Here is a 16428-nt window from a genome sequence, read left to right on the forward strand (position 1 = left end):
TTTCTACACATTCGAAACAAATCGTGTAATTTATGAACGACATGCATTACGCACAATAGCACTTGATTACTGGATAGAAAATCAAACCGGAGCTCTCGTTGAGTAATAATAGAGTTCCACCAAGAGTAGGTAAGTAAATCGGTAGGTACCGAAGTACCATATGGAATAGTTTTCCAATTTATGTAACGTAGAAATTGCTGACAAACAAAAAACTATAGTAAAAAAGAATGCAATAAAGTTAGATTAGAACCTGAGAAAAACCGATAAACGGAACTTACCTGAATTACACTTCCCTATCATCTTGAAAAACTGTAAGTAGTACGACGGTTGTCCTCCGTAGCCTACATTTTCATTCACTGCCGCTTTCCTGAAAACCTTTGTTTACCGCTCTACAATTGGCCAATTACTTGACAGCTACAATTTTGACCAATGAGCGCGAGCCGTGGCCGATCGATGTCGGAGCGTAACCACAGAGAACAGAGTTGTTGTAGATTTTCCTGATGTCATACGTCTAGCGAATGTTGTCTGCGCGATCGATAATACAAATTGGTTTTCGGAGTTTGGGGAGGTCATATTGTCTTTGAGCCTTTAATGGACGTTGAGGGTTGGTGTGGAAGGTATTGAAAGTAACTAGAAAAGTGCAATAATGGATACGACTGGTGCGTACGGCGGTGGGAAAGCTGGGGGTGCGTTCGACCCTCAGGCCTTCATTCAGAGACCCCCTGTAATCGTCAGGGCGGTTTGTTGGGTATGTCACTTTTACGTTACACCTGCTAATGTAATCAATGAAGCATATAATATGAACATTTCAGTGTTAAAAGCCGTTTTATTATTGTTTTTAAAAGTTAATAACTTTATTTTATAACTTTCTTCTACTTAAACTCGCCCTGACTCCAAATTAAACATCATTTTTTACATGGTAATTTTAATAAATTATTTCAACTATAAATATTCCTTTGTAAAAGTTCTATTATCACGGCTTATCAAACTCTACATGTATATGCATATTCTTACATCAGAATGTGTTTTGATGTTGTTTCTGGTGTGGTCACATGACCAGCCATGAACGTGTATTGAATATGTAAACTTCACGGCAGCTAAACACATATATAATGGCTATTGTCAGAACTTAATTATGACCATTGTTCCGTTACATTTGGATTAAAGTTATGTAAACATTTGTTCATATAAGTTATGGTGTGGCCAAGGCCTCATAACAATAGAAAGTGATTCATATTATGAACATACATTTATTTATTGAAATCTAATTACAATTTATGCCGTAACAATAATAAATAAAAATAAAATAAATTATAGAAATAGCTCTATATTTCATAAAAAAAATTCTAAATCTCAAGCTGTGTTTCTGACTATTTGAAATATAATCCTACAGTAAAAAAACGTATACTTAAGTTGGGCAGGGTCCTAACACTTCTAACTAAATTAGGTAGGTACATAATATTCAAAAAAACACTTAAAAATAAATAATAATCTGAATTGTACCCATTTTATTCTTAGGTATATCTAGTGCAGACATTTTAATATTTTGTAAATTAATTTTATAATGTTTAAAATAGATACATATTTTAAATTAGGTACCTAAGTACCTATTATAGTAGTACCTAGGTTAAAGAATAGTTTTGAAACCAATATGATATCAATTTCCTTACCTTTTATAAGGATTAGGTATAGGTTTAGTAAAAATGTAACATATGATACACCTATTGTGTTGTGTCTATACTTATGTAGGTAGTATACATATGTGTTTGAAGATAAAATATTAAATACAGTAGGGTAAGTACCTAATTTACGACCGAGTCGTGAATAATGCATTATGACAAACGTTAATAACTAAATATTTATCAATACTTACTTCATTTATTTAGACTGTAGGTCATATAGTGATAAATAAATAAAAACATGAAATAAAAATAACATATTTTAGTTATTGCGGTAGTGACGCGTCTTACTTACGATTTTTGCAAGCCCAGTGGCGGATTTGCAGTGTTTGCCGCCCTAGGCCCCAGGCCCTGTAGTAACTACTAGCCGCCCCTTTCTCAGCACCCATCTATCGACTGCCGCCTTGCTGCCGGCCCTTATATATCTCGCTCTAGGCCCTGGCCTACTGGGGCTTAGGGCAAATCCGCCACTTTGCAAGCCACAGTAATTTTGGCCTGCTGTGGTCCCTGCTCAAATGTCTCGCATTAAGCAAGCCGATGAGAATCGAGTTTTACTGACGGCCCGCCACTGTTCCCTAGTCATATTATTAGTAATTACCTATAGAAGACATCTAGAGCAGACCGACCGCAGGGCGGGCCGAGAGCAGGGTGGGATGGAAGCGATTGGTGACAGAGGCCATCGAAAATCAGAAAATTCGGATTCAAAAAATTTCAAAACACGACCTTCAGCAATGAAGAAACGACTAGAGAGAGAGAGAGATAGAAGACATCTAGTTCTAAATGCATTGTGCAAAGACGAAGCGGCAGTGATGCTATTGTAAAGGCACTCATTAGAATGACCCCTATTACAGTACTTGACCCCACAAATCAATGCAAAGATCACAATTGATACTGTGCATCATAGGCGTGACGAGTTCACGTCTTCATTGGTTATATACAGTTCATATTAATATATACCCTTAACGTAACACAGGTACACAAAAAACTGATTGAATTGTCGAGCGTTTAATTCGACTAGTATAGAGCTCGGAAAGGTTGAGCTATTTGCCTTATAATATGACGACATGTCAAATTTTAAGGTAAATAGTTCACCCTGGCCGACCTCTGATGATCACTCAAGATATGTTATTATCGGCGTTCCAAAATTGAAGCGCTTACCTTGTGACAAATTGTACAAGTTGCCTTTAGTCGCACCTGGGTAAGCGAGAAATGTGCACGTGCTGACCAAAACCAACTCCCCCCACTCACCAAAAGAGACAAGCTCATGTTTAATAACGAGGATGACAAAAATGAATGGAATGCGAAAATTTATCACAAACTACAGATTTCTTTGTAGAGTAGGTACATATTGTTTGTGCTCCTTATGTATGAGTATAACCTATATACAATAGCCCTATAATATAATTGACCAGTATTACAGCACTACTAACAGCGGCTAAAAGCATCGATGTAATTGCGGATCGTAGAGCGGTTCTGTACAGTCGCCATCAGATATATCGGAGCGGCCAAGGTGCTCACAATATCTGAACATGCACCCTGACGCCTTGACAATAGAGGCGTGTTCAGATATTTGTGAGCGCCTTGGCCGCTCCGATATAGATGGCGACTGTACCTAGGTATACGTTTCCATATAGATAAGTCAACAAGGGAGAAAAGTGGAGGCCTTAACCTAGAAACGAGACACTCGTATACGTTACATCAAGGCCTAGATGATAAAGAATTCCATGAGGGAATAAAGGAGATCCTAATGTCAAGTTAATCTAAAATAGTTTAAGATAAAACTTTATCAACGTTATTTATCTATTCAGTTATTTGAATGATTGCTATGGTTACCACGTCCGATACTTTCCTCCTACTCGTATAACCTTCACAATCCTCATATTACCTAGTAATTTAGGTACATACCTATTGATTTGAAACTTCACAAAAACGTTTTCAAAATAGCATATAATGACGCGATTAATTCTCGGTTTTAATTTAATAATAATATAAAGCGTCATCGCGTTCATCGCCTTCTTCAGTAGTAGGATAAAAATACAGACGACTTGTTAAACTTACCTACATTTAATACTTCCCTCATCGTTTCTCTGGCATTCGACATACAGCAGGAAGCTATTAGTCTAGTGGTACGAGTAGAATAGAGCTGACTTAAATGATTTTGAAATGTGGTTTCAAATTACCGGTACCTATTACGAGTACGTACCTCACTAACATTTACTTTGTCTGGTATGGGTACTACAAAACTGTCGAAGATAGTTTCATGCGGGGATTTTTCTCTGTCACTCTAATTAAGCCTTCATTGGAGTAAAAGAGAAAGATCCCCGCAATTCGCGAATTTCGGTTCGTAAAAACCGGACGGACGGACGTCGTAAACTCGTATGTCTCGGGATATTATACATAATATATTAAGAAGTCAACCAACACAGACCTAATATTGGCGCCACTCGCGATATTGCTAATTATACATACCTACTAGAGTTAGACAAACAAAAGTCTGCAACGATTTTATAGCACACGCAGTGCAAGTAATATTTACACAGTTTGACGAGTGAAGTCTGACGTTTAAAATAACACTTGCATTGCGTGAGCTATCAAAATTATTGCATACTTACCTACTTTTCTTGGTCTAACTCTAAATACATATTCTTACAGTCAGACGTCAGACCGAGCAATCTCTCTCTTCATTAATTTCTTTCTATCAAAATAATGACGTTTAAAATATGCCCTATGGTTAACTGGTAGAGAATGCCTTTAGGCATTAAGTCCGCCATTTGTACATTTTATTTGTATTTTGTGCAATAAAGTTTAAATAAATAAATAAATAATAAATATTAATAAATAAATAAAATGACACTCCTTGGCTTTATTCTGTTCAAATTTGTGCAAATAAGCTATAGCTTAGACGGACTCCAAAAGGAAGAGTGAAATAAAAGAAAGTGAGAAAGGGAGGAGTGAAATTACTTTGAACAACAGTTTTATAGGTACCTACATAATATAGTTGTGAGTCTTAAACGTGTTTTATAAAGAAGGAAAAACAGTGCTTAGACAAACTCTCTAGTGTGATTCGTTAATTAATCACAACATCAAGTCCGCAAGGTTAATAATCCGTTGACTATTAAATAGCAGAATTCTCGGAAATTACCCCTGACGCGTTATTTTCTAAAACCGCAAACTCATCCAGAAACGTTAAACGTTTATCTTTGTAATACAGCGGATGGGCTAGCACTAGCAATCTTGCCCACCTTAAGCAGTTTAGTACCAGCTACCCTTATTTTTGCAGTAAATTGGCAGCTTAATATTTACCTAGCGCTTACCTTGTTGGCTTTTAAAGTTAATTTGTTACCGAGTTAGTGTGTTAGAGGGGACTTGATCCGCATTTCGGGTCATTCCTGGTGCATATGTTATCTATCGCGATTCGATGCGAAAACAGCGAGCGTGTTGCATAGGTACTTTTGGGGTTATTTGACTAAGAGGTACTTGGTTGTTTTTTTTTTGTGTACCTACCTATTTAATTTTCAATGTCATTTTTACTAGGCATTGTAAGGGTTAATAGGATGTGTGTATTTCCAAAATAACAGTAATATTTATCGGTTAAGTATGTAAAGAGGGCACAAAGCAACCGACAGGGAGTGGAGAGCTGCCATAGGAAAAATTTGCAAGCGGAGTCACGATCCAGCAGTGAGGGACCGACTTAGAAGAATAAGACATGTAAACAGTGGCGGATTTGCCCTAAGGCACAGTAGGCCCGGGCCTAGGGCGGCAAGATATTTAGGGGCGTCAAATTGTGACAAAAAATTCGCTGATGGTAACAAGAAATAACTCAAAATGTAGTCAATATTATGGGTGCCTTGAATGGGGCGGCTACAGGGCCTGGGGCCTAGGGCGGCAAAGACTGCAAATCCGCCACTGGATGTAAAGAGGGCTTATGTTTACATAACCAATAATACAAAGTAGTTACAGCACCACGAAACTATTCTCAACTTCACTATCCAAATAAAAACAACTGACAAATCCATCAAACAGTTTAATCAATTTATTTTCATCTCCACAGCTCTTCAGCGTGATCGTAATGGGCTGTATATCGGCCAAGGGCTGGTACATCAGCAAGAAAGACGGCAAGGAGTACTGCGCCTACAATGACGATACCAACGCCTGCAACTATGGCGTCGGCATCTCCGTGATCGCGTTCATCGCTTCCATCGGCTTCATTGTGGGGGAATACCTCTTTGAGCAGATGTCGTCTGTGAAAACTAGGAAGCATTATGTGCTCGCGGATATGGGTTTCTCTGGTAAGTTACTTTTTAATCTGGTGGTTAAAGTACTAATGCTTCCAACGATGGCGTCGGCATCTCCGTGATCGCGTTCATCGCTTCCATCGGCTTCATTGTGGGGGAATACCTCTTTGAGCAGATGTCGTCGGTGAAAACTAGGAAGCATTATGTGCTCGCGGATATGGGTTTCTCTGGTAAGTTATTTTTTAATCTGGTGGTTAAATTACTAATGCTTCCAACGATGGCGTCGGCATCTCCGTGATCGCGTTCATCGCTTCCATCGGCTTCATTGTGGGGGAATACCTCTTTGAGCAGATGTCGTCGGTGAAAACTAGGAAGCATTATGTGCTCGCGGATATGGGTTTCTCTGGTAAGTTATTTTTTAATCTGGTGGTTAGATTACTAATGCTTCCAACGATGGCGTCGGCATCTCCGTGATCGCGTTCATCGCTTCCATCGGCTTCATTTTGGGAGAATACCTCTTTGAGCAGATGTCGTCGGTGAAAACTAGGAAGCATTATGTGCTCGCGGATATGGGTTTCTCTGGTAAGTTATTTTTTAATCTGGTGGTTAGATTACTAATGCTTCCAACGATGGCGTCGGCATCTCCGTGATCGCGTTCATCGCTTCCATCGGCTTCATTGTGGGGGAATACCTCTTTGAGCAGATGTCGTCTGTCAAGACTAGGAAGCATTATGTGCTCGCGGATATGGGTTTCTCTGGTAAGTTATTAAACTGACATGGTTTAATGACTAATACTTATACTAATGCGTGCAACTACGGAGTTTTTAATAGTTTCTTAAAGGCTCTTAATTGAATAGGTTCTTTATAGTCTCTAATAGTCTTTATTAAGTAGTTCGTCCTGATAGCTAGGAAAACATTTGTAAGAGCATACATATATGTAGTCTATACTGGACATGTACAGCGAGCTACAAAATTACATGGACACATTATGAATGAATTTATTTATGGGCGTGTATTTTTGCGGCTGGGTGTACCTACTAACGTATTTGATTAATGTAACTGAGGATATGGGACTTCCCTAATACTGGTGCCGGCATTCGGCATGTTGCTGTTATCATCAATTACAGCGGTCGGCAACCTTTTAGCAGCCAAGGGCCACATAGTAGTTAACGAAGTTGACGCGGGCCGCACTTTGGTAATATTTGAGACTTTAGCAGACATTGTCGTTTGTCAATATTACATACAAAATAACCAGGGAGGCTCGCGGGCCGTAAGCGAGAGGTTCGCGGGCCGCACGCGGTTTCAATTAAGTAGGTACCTATCCAGAAAACGGATAGGTACCGTAGGAGGACGGATACATAGTAGGTAAATAAAAGCGGAAATCACTTTTTAATGTTTTTCTCCCTCAGAATCGTTATCACTTCCGCTCCAGACAATATATTAGGTACTTACAAATTTCCTAGTAAATTGTCCTTTATTCTGGTTTATTTGCTCCAGAAGTTTTTTCCGTACAAACTATCCCTTTTTTGGCTGAATAGATTGTTACTTACCTACTAAGTTGAATAAGTTAGTTCTTAGATTTTTAATGTTTTGTTATGTACATAAATTATAATTTATAAGAAGACTTATAAATTATAAATTATTCCGAATCTAATTTATAAAACGCTATACTATTGTTAGACTCGTCACACCAAGCAAACTAGACTATGTACAGTTAAAATTAACACTGACACTGTGTGCGTTTATTCAGGACAGTGTTGCAACTGGTATTTTTAGCTCGTAGGTATGTTGTGCGCTCGCGTCACGGTAAACATCTAGTTATCTTTGAACATCGATCAAAAGGGTTAATAAGGGATATAGGGATAATTAAGCTTTTAGGCAAAATGTAGTCCAGGACCATTGGGTGCGTATAGCATTTTTTCAATTTAACTATATGTATAAGGGCGCTAGCTGGCGGGCTGGCTGGGGTGCACGGAACGGGCGCGTGTACTAATTACGATACGATACGATACGATCATTTATTGATAAAAAATATTTGTATATCTTAAAGAGGCCCACTGATTAACAGTCCGCCGAACGGTATCGGCCCTTCAGTTAGAACAAAATTTTGACAGTTCCGAACAACTGACAGGCCGATACCGTCCGGCGGACTGTTAATCAGTGGGCTCCTTAATACTAGAATATCTTATTAAGGATGACTCACGCTAGACCGGGCCGGGGCCGAGCCGGAGCTTACGGCGCTTCATATTGTATGGAATGTACCACGTGATCACCGATCAGCTGTCTTAGAAAATGAGTTGACATGACGGACGCCTCATCCTTTAGCGTTGCTTATACTATTTTTCGTTAACCCATCACCCGCTCCGTGAAACCGCGCCAGCTAGCGAACGCCCTTAGACAATTTTAAGAAAAGGAAAATATATTATGAACATACCTCGCAATCGAGCTAGCAAAACCGTAGCAAATGACAGTTGAATGTAAAGGTTAGCGTTTATATGTCATGAATCATCATCATGACTCATGATAACATAGTCACTATTTTTTAAATTTTAAAGTTAAATTTGTGTTTCAGGAAAGTAAATTATTAAATTACTTCTTTAAATTTCTGTTTATTTGATCTCAATTTGTTTACTCTTAATTTGAAATACAAAATAAATTCTACCTACTTATAACGTAATGATGTGTGTATAGCACAAGGATATAAATACCTTATTTAGCGTAATCACACGCAAACAGATCTTAAATAATTAATTTAAAACATAGTTTTTGTATTTGACTTAGTAAATACGTATATATGCGTCAACCTTAATGTGCAACTGCTACGGTTTTGCTAGCTCGATTGCGAGGTATGATTATGAAGCTTGAAATATCATATATGTATAAATAATAAAGTGGTGATAACTTGATAAGTCAAATCAATTTACCACAGCGTTTTGAATCATGACGAATCGATTGAATACGAGTAGGTATAAGAAACACCCTAACTTGACTCAAGAAATCCAATCGATATTGAATTTGATTTGATCATTTGATATATTAGTATTACCTACCGTCGTCTTCGCCGATACGAAATGAGAGTGCAAAATATAAAAGGAATTAAATTAGGACTCTCTAGACTAGATAATTCCTTCCAGCTCGTTGAAAAGAAAAAAATCAATGTACTTATTTGGTCTGGAAATTGAGGAAATTCTATTCCGTGACCCAATTTTCATTGCTTTCATTTCTGAATATAGATCTTAGGGAGGTTCTTGCTGACAACGTCAATAATACGAGTTGCTTTTATTGGTAAAGCTTGCTTATAAAAGTTATAAATGTACACTCGACGATGCCTGACGTTTTCATTCTTATGTACTTCCGTACCTACCTACCTATATTAGATGGTATGGTAGTCAATGTTGCAAATACTGATGCCCACTTCAATTATTTTTTGCAGTTATGACAATAGGTATGAGATTATGATGTTAAAAATAATTAATATACCTAATGATATCATGTTTAACACAAAACCAAAAATTCCAATAATTTCTTTCAGCTTTCTGGGCATTCCTGTACTTCGTCGGCTTCTGCTATCTGGCCAATGCATGGGGCAAGACCGACGACCCGCCAATTGGGACTGCCAACAACATGCAGGGGGCTATCGCCTTCTGCTTCTTCTCAATCTTTGCCTGGGTGAGTCAGTCTGGGTGAGAGGCAAGACCGAATACACACAAATCGTAGACAAATTCATGTTTTTCCCCCTGCTTTTTAATACGAGTATCATCTTTATCTGAGTGAGTCATCATACCGACGATTCATTAATCGACATTCGACAGTTCTTAAATTATTGCCGCTAATCAGAGTTTGTGACGGTTTGATTATAGCCTAGCCGCTGCTAACGTGCTAAGTAGGGTCGTACTCGTATAAAACCATCGGAACCCTTTAGTTGTTGACCCACAGCCACTGAAAGTCATGATTGCATGCGCGCTGACCCTAAGTGTTAATGCCAACACAGTGAAGTTCTCACACTGGGGGCTGATTTTTAGGGTTCCGTACCCAAAGGGTAAAACGGGACCCTATTACTAAGACTTCGCTGTCCGTCCGTCCGTCCGTCCGTCCGTCCGTCTGTCACCAGGCTGTATCTCACGAACCGTGATAGCTAGACAGTTGAAATTTTCACAGATGATGTATTTCTGTTGCCGCTATAACAACAAATACTAAAAACAGAATAAAATAAAGATTTAAATGGGGCTCCCATACAACAAACGTGATTTTTGACCAAAGTTAAGCAACGTCGGGAGGGGTCAGTACTTGGATGGGTGACCGTTTTCATTTTGCTTTTTTTTGTTTTTTTTTGCATTATGGTACGGAACCCTTCGTGCGCGAGTCCGACTCGCACTTGCCCGGTTTTTGTACTTCGACCGCTCAATTTCGTGTATTTCGTACAATAATATCTCCACTACTAGGCATTTAAATTCAACTAATAGAATTGAAAACGAGTGGTCAATACTACCAGATTCCCAATTTCTATCGCTCGTATTTCAAAATAAATTAGCATTTCGCCGTTTTCCACCGATTTTCGGGTGACGAAATCGAACGAGCGGAGTTCATAAATCGGTCCACTGGACTTCCTTGTAGGTATATCCCGAGATACTAACGGCTCGGCCACGACATCGAGTGACTTGCGACGGCGGCAGCGATAACCATAGGTTGGAGCGTGATACAACGATCGGACCTTTCGCTTCAACCTATGGTTATCGCTCCCGCCGTCGCAAGTCGCTCGATGTCGAGCCGTAAAGTTCTAAGCGCGTGACCGATGCGCACGACCAATAAAACATACCCCGATAGGTGGGCTGCGCGTTCTTCGCGTTCCAACGGTTCCGCGTGGGCGCGGACTCGGCCTTCGCGCCCGCGTACGAGGTGGAGGGCGCCGTGGCCAGCCCGGGCGCCTTCCCCGCCTACCCCGGCGCGCCCGACCCGCAGCCCGCCTACAGCGAGCCGCCCTTCTCGCAGCGGGACCAAGGTAATGCCACTGTTGGCCGCTAGGTGGCGCTGGAGCGGTAAGCGGGATCTACCAGTGGGAGGGACACTCCTTACTTCGGGCAAACTCAATCGGTTCCGTTCGGTTCAGCATTGCTCCGAGCAATTATTAGGGTTGGCCCCACTTGATGTCCTTTTACATGCACGACCACAGATAAGATAATCACTTGAATTCTGACAACCCTAAATAGCCATACATTAGTAAGGGATAACATGAATCGTCCCAGAATTGCTGTCAAACTTCGGTTTTCTAGGAAGTGTCCTTTCTGTACGGTTGAACTATTATTTGTTCTGTGGTTCTACATCGCGCGAACCGTGTGGCATCCTAAAATGGTGTAACCGAGGTAAAGTGACAACTATCCGCTAGATGGCGCTGGATCGGTTATACATCTTTGAGTTCTCACCACATACATAGATAAAACTCATTTATACCTAGTAATACCTAGTATGTAATAGTTTTAAGCCACCAGAGCGTAACTTTTTAAATAATAGAAATAATGCGTTTTACCATACCTCCCATATAACACATACAACTAAGGGGCTGTCCATAAATTACGTCATCGATTTTTGAGGATTTTTGACCCCCCCCCCCCTATAATCATCCAAAAATCATGCTTCAAATGACTCCATTTCCTCTTACTTCATGCTACCGTCATCCGATGTCCAGACCCCCCCCCCCCCCTAATTTGAAATGACGTAATTTATGAATAGCCCCTAAGGAAGAAATCTGATATTTGGACTGAGCTTAGCATAGATAATTATCTATGCTATTTTGCTATTACAGTGACCTAAATATGTTTACTAGATACTTCGTCCCTTTGGCTTGTGTCTGGCGCCTCCCACGCTAATTTAGTTTGAAATTATATCAAATTAACCAATTGGTTATTTTCTAATTTCCAGGAAACATGGACTACACTGCCCCGACCTACTAAAGCCTGCGGTTCGCTCTTGCCCTTCTTATTTTACACTCGACGCTGCAGTTGCCTACTTACTTCACTTTTTCCAAGCTAATTCAAAGAAAAAGTGAAAAGTACGTACAGTCTCATCTCATCCAAGTTACAGAAAATATCTGCGATACACACTTCAAACAAGACTCTACTGTACAGCTAACGCTGCTTCTTACATAAGCGAACAACTCGCGAACGAAACACGACGCGGCGCGGCGGGCCCAAGGCGATCGCGTTCGCAACGAGATCGCCAGCGTAGGACACTTCTATCAAAGGATTGATTCACCCCGCGCCGCATCGCTTCGCTTCGCGTTCCCGTGTTGTTCACCTACGTACTCGTAGTACGCTACGTGAGTAGCAGCGGCGTAGCTAGGCGTCAGTGAAGTGGCCATCGCCCTCGGCCTCGCACTTAAGGGGGCCTCGCGGAGGCCAACCCTTTTTATTATCTTGGGATTACACATTTAAAGAAAAGGGCCTCGCAGATGCGACATCGCCTACGGCTAGATTAGTTCGCGCTACGCCACTGCTAAGCAGCATTGAGTCTGACTATACGCCGAATAAATATTTGGATAAGATAGGCTTTAATAATATGTAAACATGATTCACAAGGCGTGCTTAGATATTTTTGAAGCACTTTTGCCTATCTGGGACTTGAATGTAAATCTTAACATCTATTGTGGCGTCAAAGAGTATACATATATTTAAACATGTGATTTTGATTTGAAGTTGGTTACTTAATGCGATCGTCCACCATTTTAACACGTCCATCTTTTATTTATTGGATCTGATTTAAGTAAGTATTAAGTTAATTTGATGTTCTCGATTATTTTCTCCTGAACTTGTTTTTATTATTTATTTATATTTATAATTTTATTTCTAAATATATATATGAAATGAACCATGTATCGCTTCACAGTACCTGCTTGTAGGTATGTATATGTACGACAATATTAACCAATTATTTATGTATTGTAAAATACCCTTTATATGTATGTGTAAATAACAAAACATTAATACCTATACAAAATCCGCGGCTAGTGATATCATGGAAAATCCATGTTAATTCGTAATATTGTTTTTTAATTATGCCATTACAACGCAGGAAAGGGACGCTATTGGCATTCCTTTCGCACAACCGTTAAGTTTGGCCACTGTGACATTTAAGTAGTACATAGGGTAATTCGCCAGTAACTGGCCACCTTTAGCCATTCTATTCACTTATAATAAACAGAATTCATTTTATCATTTTCATCAAACAGTAGATTTCATAAACTGGCCAGCCTTCGATAACGAGCCACCTTATAGTTATACTAAAATGAATTTTGTTAATAGGTTGCAATTCGCAATAGAATTCATTTTTTGTTAAGGGTGGCCAGTTACTGCCGAATTACCCTATACACCCACTCTGGGTCTGGGTTTTATTGTGATACTATTTTTGTGTATAATTTTATTTTTATTTAAATGCCCCATCGTTTATTACATCGTGCCATGTCTAGAAGCTTTATTTAATAATGTTATTTTTATTTTCAGTCAAAACTATATTTGGCTTTCATTTTATTAAAAATGAGGTAAAGATAAAAGGACATTCCCGTCAACGAAATTTTATTTAACACTTTTTAAGTGTAAAATTTAGATCTGATAGGAATAAAAAAATGCAAAAATAATTATCAAGTGCATTTTTATAATTAATAAAATAATCAAGCTTGAGAAACTTATTAACAAAAGATATGCTACATAACATAATTAGGTAAATTGATCTTATAAGGGCATATCGATGTATATCTTTTATTTAATCATACATTTTAACTATTGTATGTTAGGTTATTTGCATATACAGTGAAACCTGGTTAAGTGGGACCTGGATAAGTGAGAAACCTCTATAGCTGGGACTCATGGTGCGGTCCCGGCACTTTGGCTCTGAATTACCTCTGTTAGTGAGAAAAAACAGACCTCTATAACTGAGATTAGTTGTTTCGATTTTATAGTCAAATTTACCTCTATTACTGAGACAGAGAGTATATTTTACCTCTTTTACTGAGACTATATTTGAAAGATTACACTTGCTTCATTGTTTCTTAGAATGTTATAGGAATTGACCTCTGTATCTGAGATAACGTCAATCTATAACCTTTCTAACTTAGACTTTATTGAAGATCTTGGACTTTAGTCTAACCGAAAATTCCGCATTCGATTAATTGTGTCTAAACGACTTCAAGTTTTATTTAGTTAGTTTGAGTAAGTAGTTAAACCTATCGAAACGAAAAACCAAAAATAAATTTTCATTTATTTAAGTTCTAAGACGCAATGAAGTCCGGTTTAAATATAATTTAACAAAATCCATCCTTTGTAAAAGTAAAATCACTCAAAGTTAATTCGGATAAAAATTTAAACAGACTTAAAAAACTATTTAAGGACAAGGATTATTTTACCTTTACTAGTATTTATTGTCGATGATTATAAGTCATACAGTAATGTTGACAAAATACCTTATTTACAACCTCTATAACTGAAATAACCTCTTTTCTCACCTCTATTAATGGAACACTCTATAAATGAGACAGAAATTTATTTATACCTGGCTAACTAAGACCCTGTGTAAGTGGAAAACCTCTTTAAGTGAGACAAATTTTCTCGTCCCTTGAGATCCCACTTATCCAGGTTTCACTGTATAATTCAAAATATACACTCACTTTATATTTTTAATGTTTGGCAACATTGCTTGAGTCATGTCATGGTGTTTTAAAATTAAAATCATTTTATGTAAAATGAGTCACATTTTGATCTGCAACAGTATTATATACATAAACATATAAATGTTAAGCGCTTAATTCAAATACATAGTATTTTTTTAAAGATGATATTTAGAATAATGCTATCTTAGTAGTGTGTTTAGGCAATTATAAATCATTATTCTGGTATTAAAACGTATTAAAAAAGAAAAATAGGTAATCTAAGTGTAATGCTATTCTATTGTGAGACATAATACTTCTTATTACGTGCATGTAAGGTATTAAACTGTCAAAAAATAAATTAAACCAAAGACGAGTGAAACTTAATGAGAAGTAATTCACGTACAAAGTTAAATTGAGTATCTCCAAAATGTCAATAGATGGCGCTACTTTTGAACGTGGTCTCATGTATAGCCTCGACTCGACCAAAGAGAATAAAGTCTATAGAGACTGATTGTCAAAGTAAATTATGTAGCCACTGTAAAGTTACTGCCATCTTTCGACAGAACATAAAACTGTTAGAACGCCATTTGACTTTGATCCTTATTCTTTCACTGATATGTGTTAACTTATTAAATATTAATATTCACGCATTCTACTCGACTAAAGCCAAAAGTACAACCAATACAATAAGTAGTAATCGGCCAAAGGTACAGTTCCATGTTTTCGAGCGATGCATGGCGCCACAACATTCAGCCTATGCTCGAGTAGATGGCGTGAATATTAATATTTAAAAAGTTAACACATATCAGTTAAAGAATAAGGATCAAAGTCAAATGGCGTTCAAACAGGTTTAATCTTCTGTCGAAAGATGGCAGTAAATGAACTGAAGCTACATAATTTACCATGACAGTAACTCTCTACTTCAAAATAATCCTCTTTGCCTCGACTATAATGCTATAAAAGTCTTACCGACTCATACATTTTACTTGATGGATGATTGGTGATTCTATATTACCAAGTAACTCACATTTGTATGCATTAACAGTATTACTCGTCTTTGAAAGTAATTGTGTTGCTCTTGATTCTAAACTGTAGAAATAGACAAGTATGGTATGTGTGTTAGTTCCACTGCCCGCCGCAGCGTACGGCGGCGCTAGTATCGGAGTATATACGGGTTGAATGTTGTCGCTATAGATCCTATTTCCAAGTATTTATGTAAAGACCTTAAAGTCTAGGCGAGCTAAGATTAAGTACAAAATGAATCCAGAATTTTGATTATAACTGCCCGTTTTAGTCGGCTTAGAGTTTACCAAACTTCTATTACAACTCGAAAACACGTTACTGACAAGTTACTTAACACTGACTGCAACAAATGGAGATAAATGCCAGTTGTTACCTTTAATATATTTTGTTGGTAACAAATGGGATTCGTAATATAAACCGGACGAAAAACTCTGGGTTCTGCCCCAAAAATTTGGCAGTAACTACTGTTCTAATATCCCAAAAAAAGTACACTTTTCAATCATGTAAAAATTGTCGGATTTGAACTTGGTGATTTTGGTAAACTGGCAGCTGTTTTGTCACTTCCATAGCTTGCACTGTTACTTGTAAAAAAAGTCTTAGCAATAAATTTTTGTCACTATAGCTTGGGTGTACTCATCTACAATGTACGGTGTTGTTACCTACGCTTCGCTTTCATGGTACAGTCAGCTTCAACAAGATAGTGACGGCCAAAGGGGCCGAATATATCGGAACACATCCTTATTTTTATGGAAACAAAGGTGTGTTACCATATATATGGCCACTTTAGCCATCGCTATATACATGCTGACTGTAGAGTACATCTAATCTATGTATAGAGTTTTAACCATATCAGTCA

The 16428-nt window shown here is 38.2% G+C and overlaps 1 protein-coding gene across 1 annotated transcript; it reads left to right on the top strand.

Annotated features, from left to right (window-relative positions):
- The first annotated feature begins 240 nt into the window (after positions 1 to 240).
- Positions 241 to 12141, top strand: LOC134667512 (synaptogyrin). Its single transcript, XM_063524940.1, has 5 exons — positions 241 to 748; positions 5731 to 5968; positions 9447 to 9583; positions 10739 to 10913; positions 11831 to 12141. The coding sequence occupies exons 1-5, from the start codon at positions 647 to 649 to the stop codon at positions 11860 to 11862; spliced, it is 684 nt and encodes a 227-aa protein (XP_063381010.1). The 5' UTR covers positions 241 to 646; the 3' UTR covers positions 11863 to 12141.
- Positions 12142 to 16428: the final 4287 nt, after the last annotated feature.

The sequence above is a fragment of the Cydia fagiglandana genome, chromosome 9, assembly GCF_963556715.1.
Source record: "Cydia fagiglandana chromosome 9, ilCydFagi1.1, whole genome shotgun sequence".
NCBI lineage: Eukaryota > Metazoa > Arthropoda > Insecta > Lepidoptera > Tortricidae > Cydia > Cydia fagiglandana.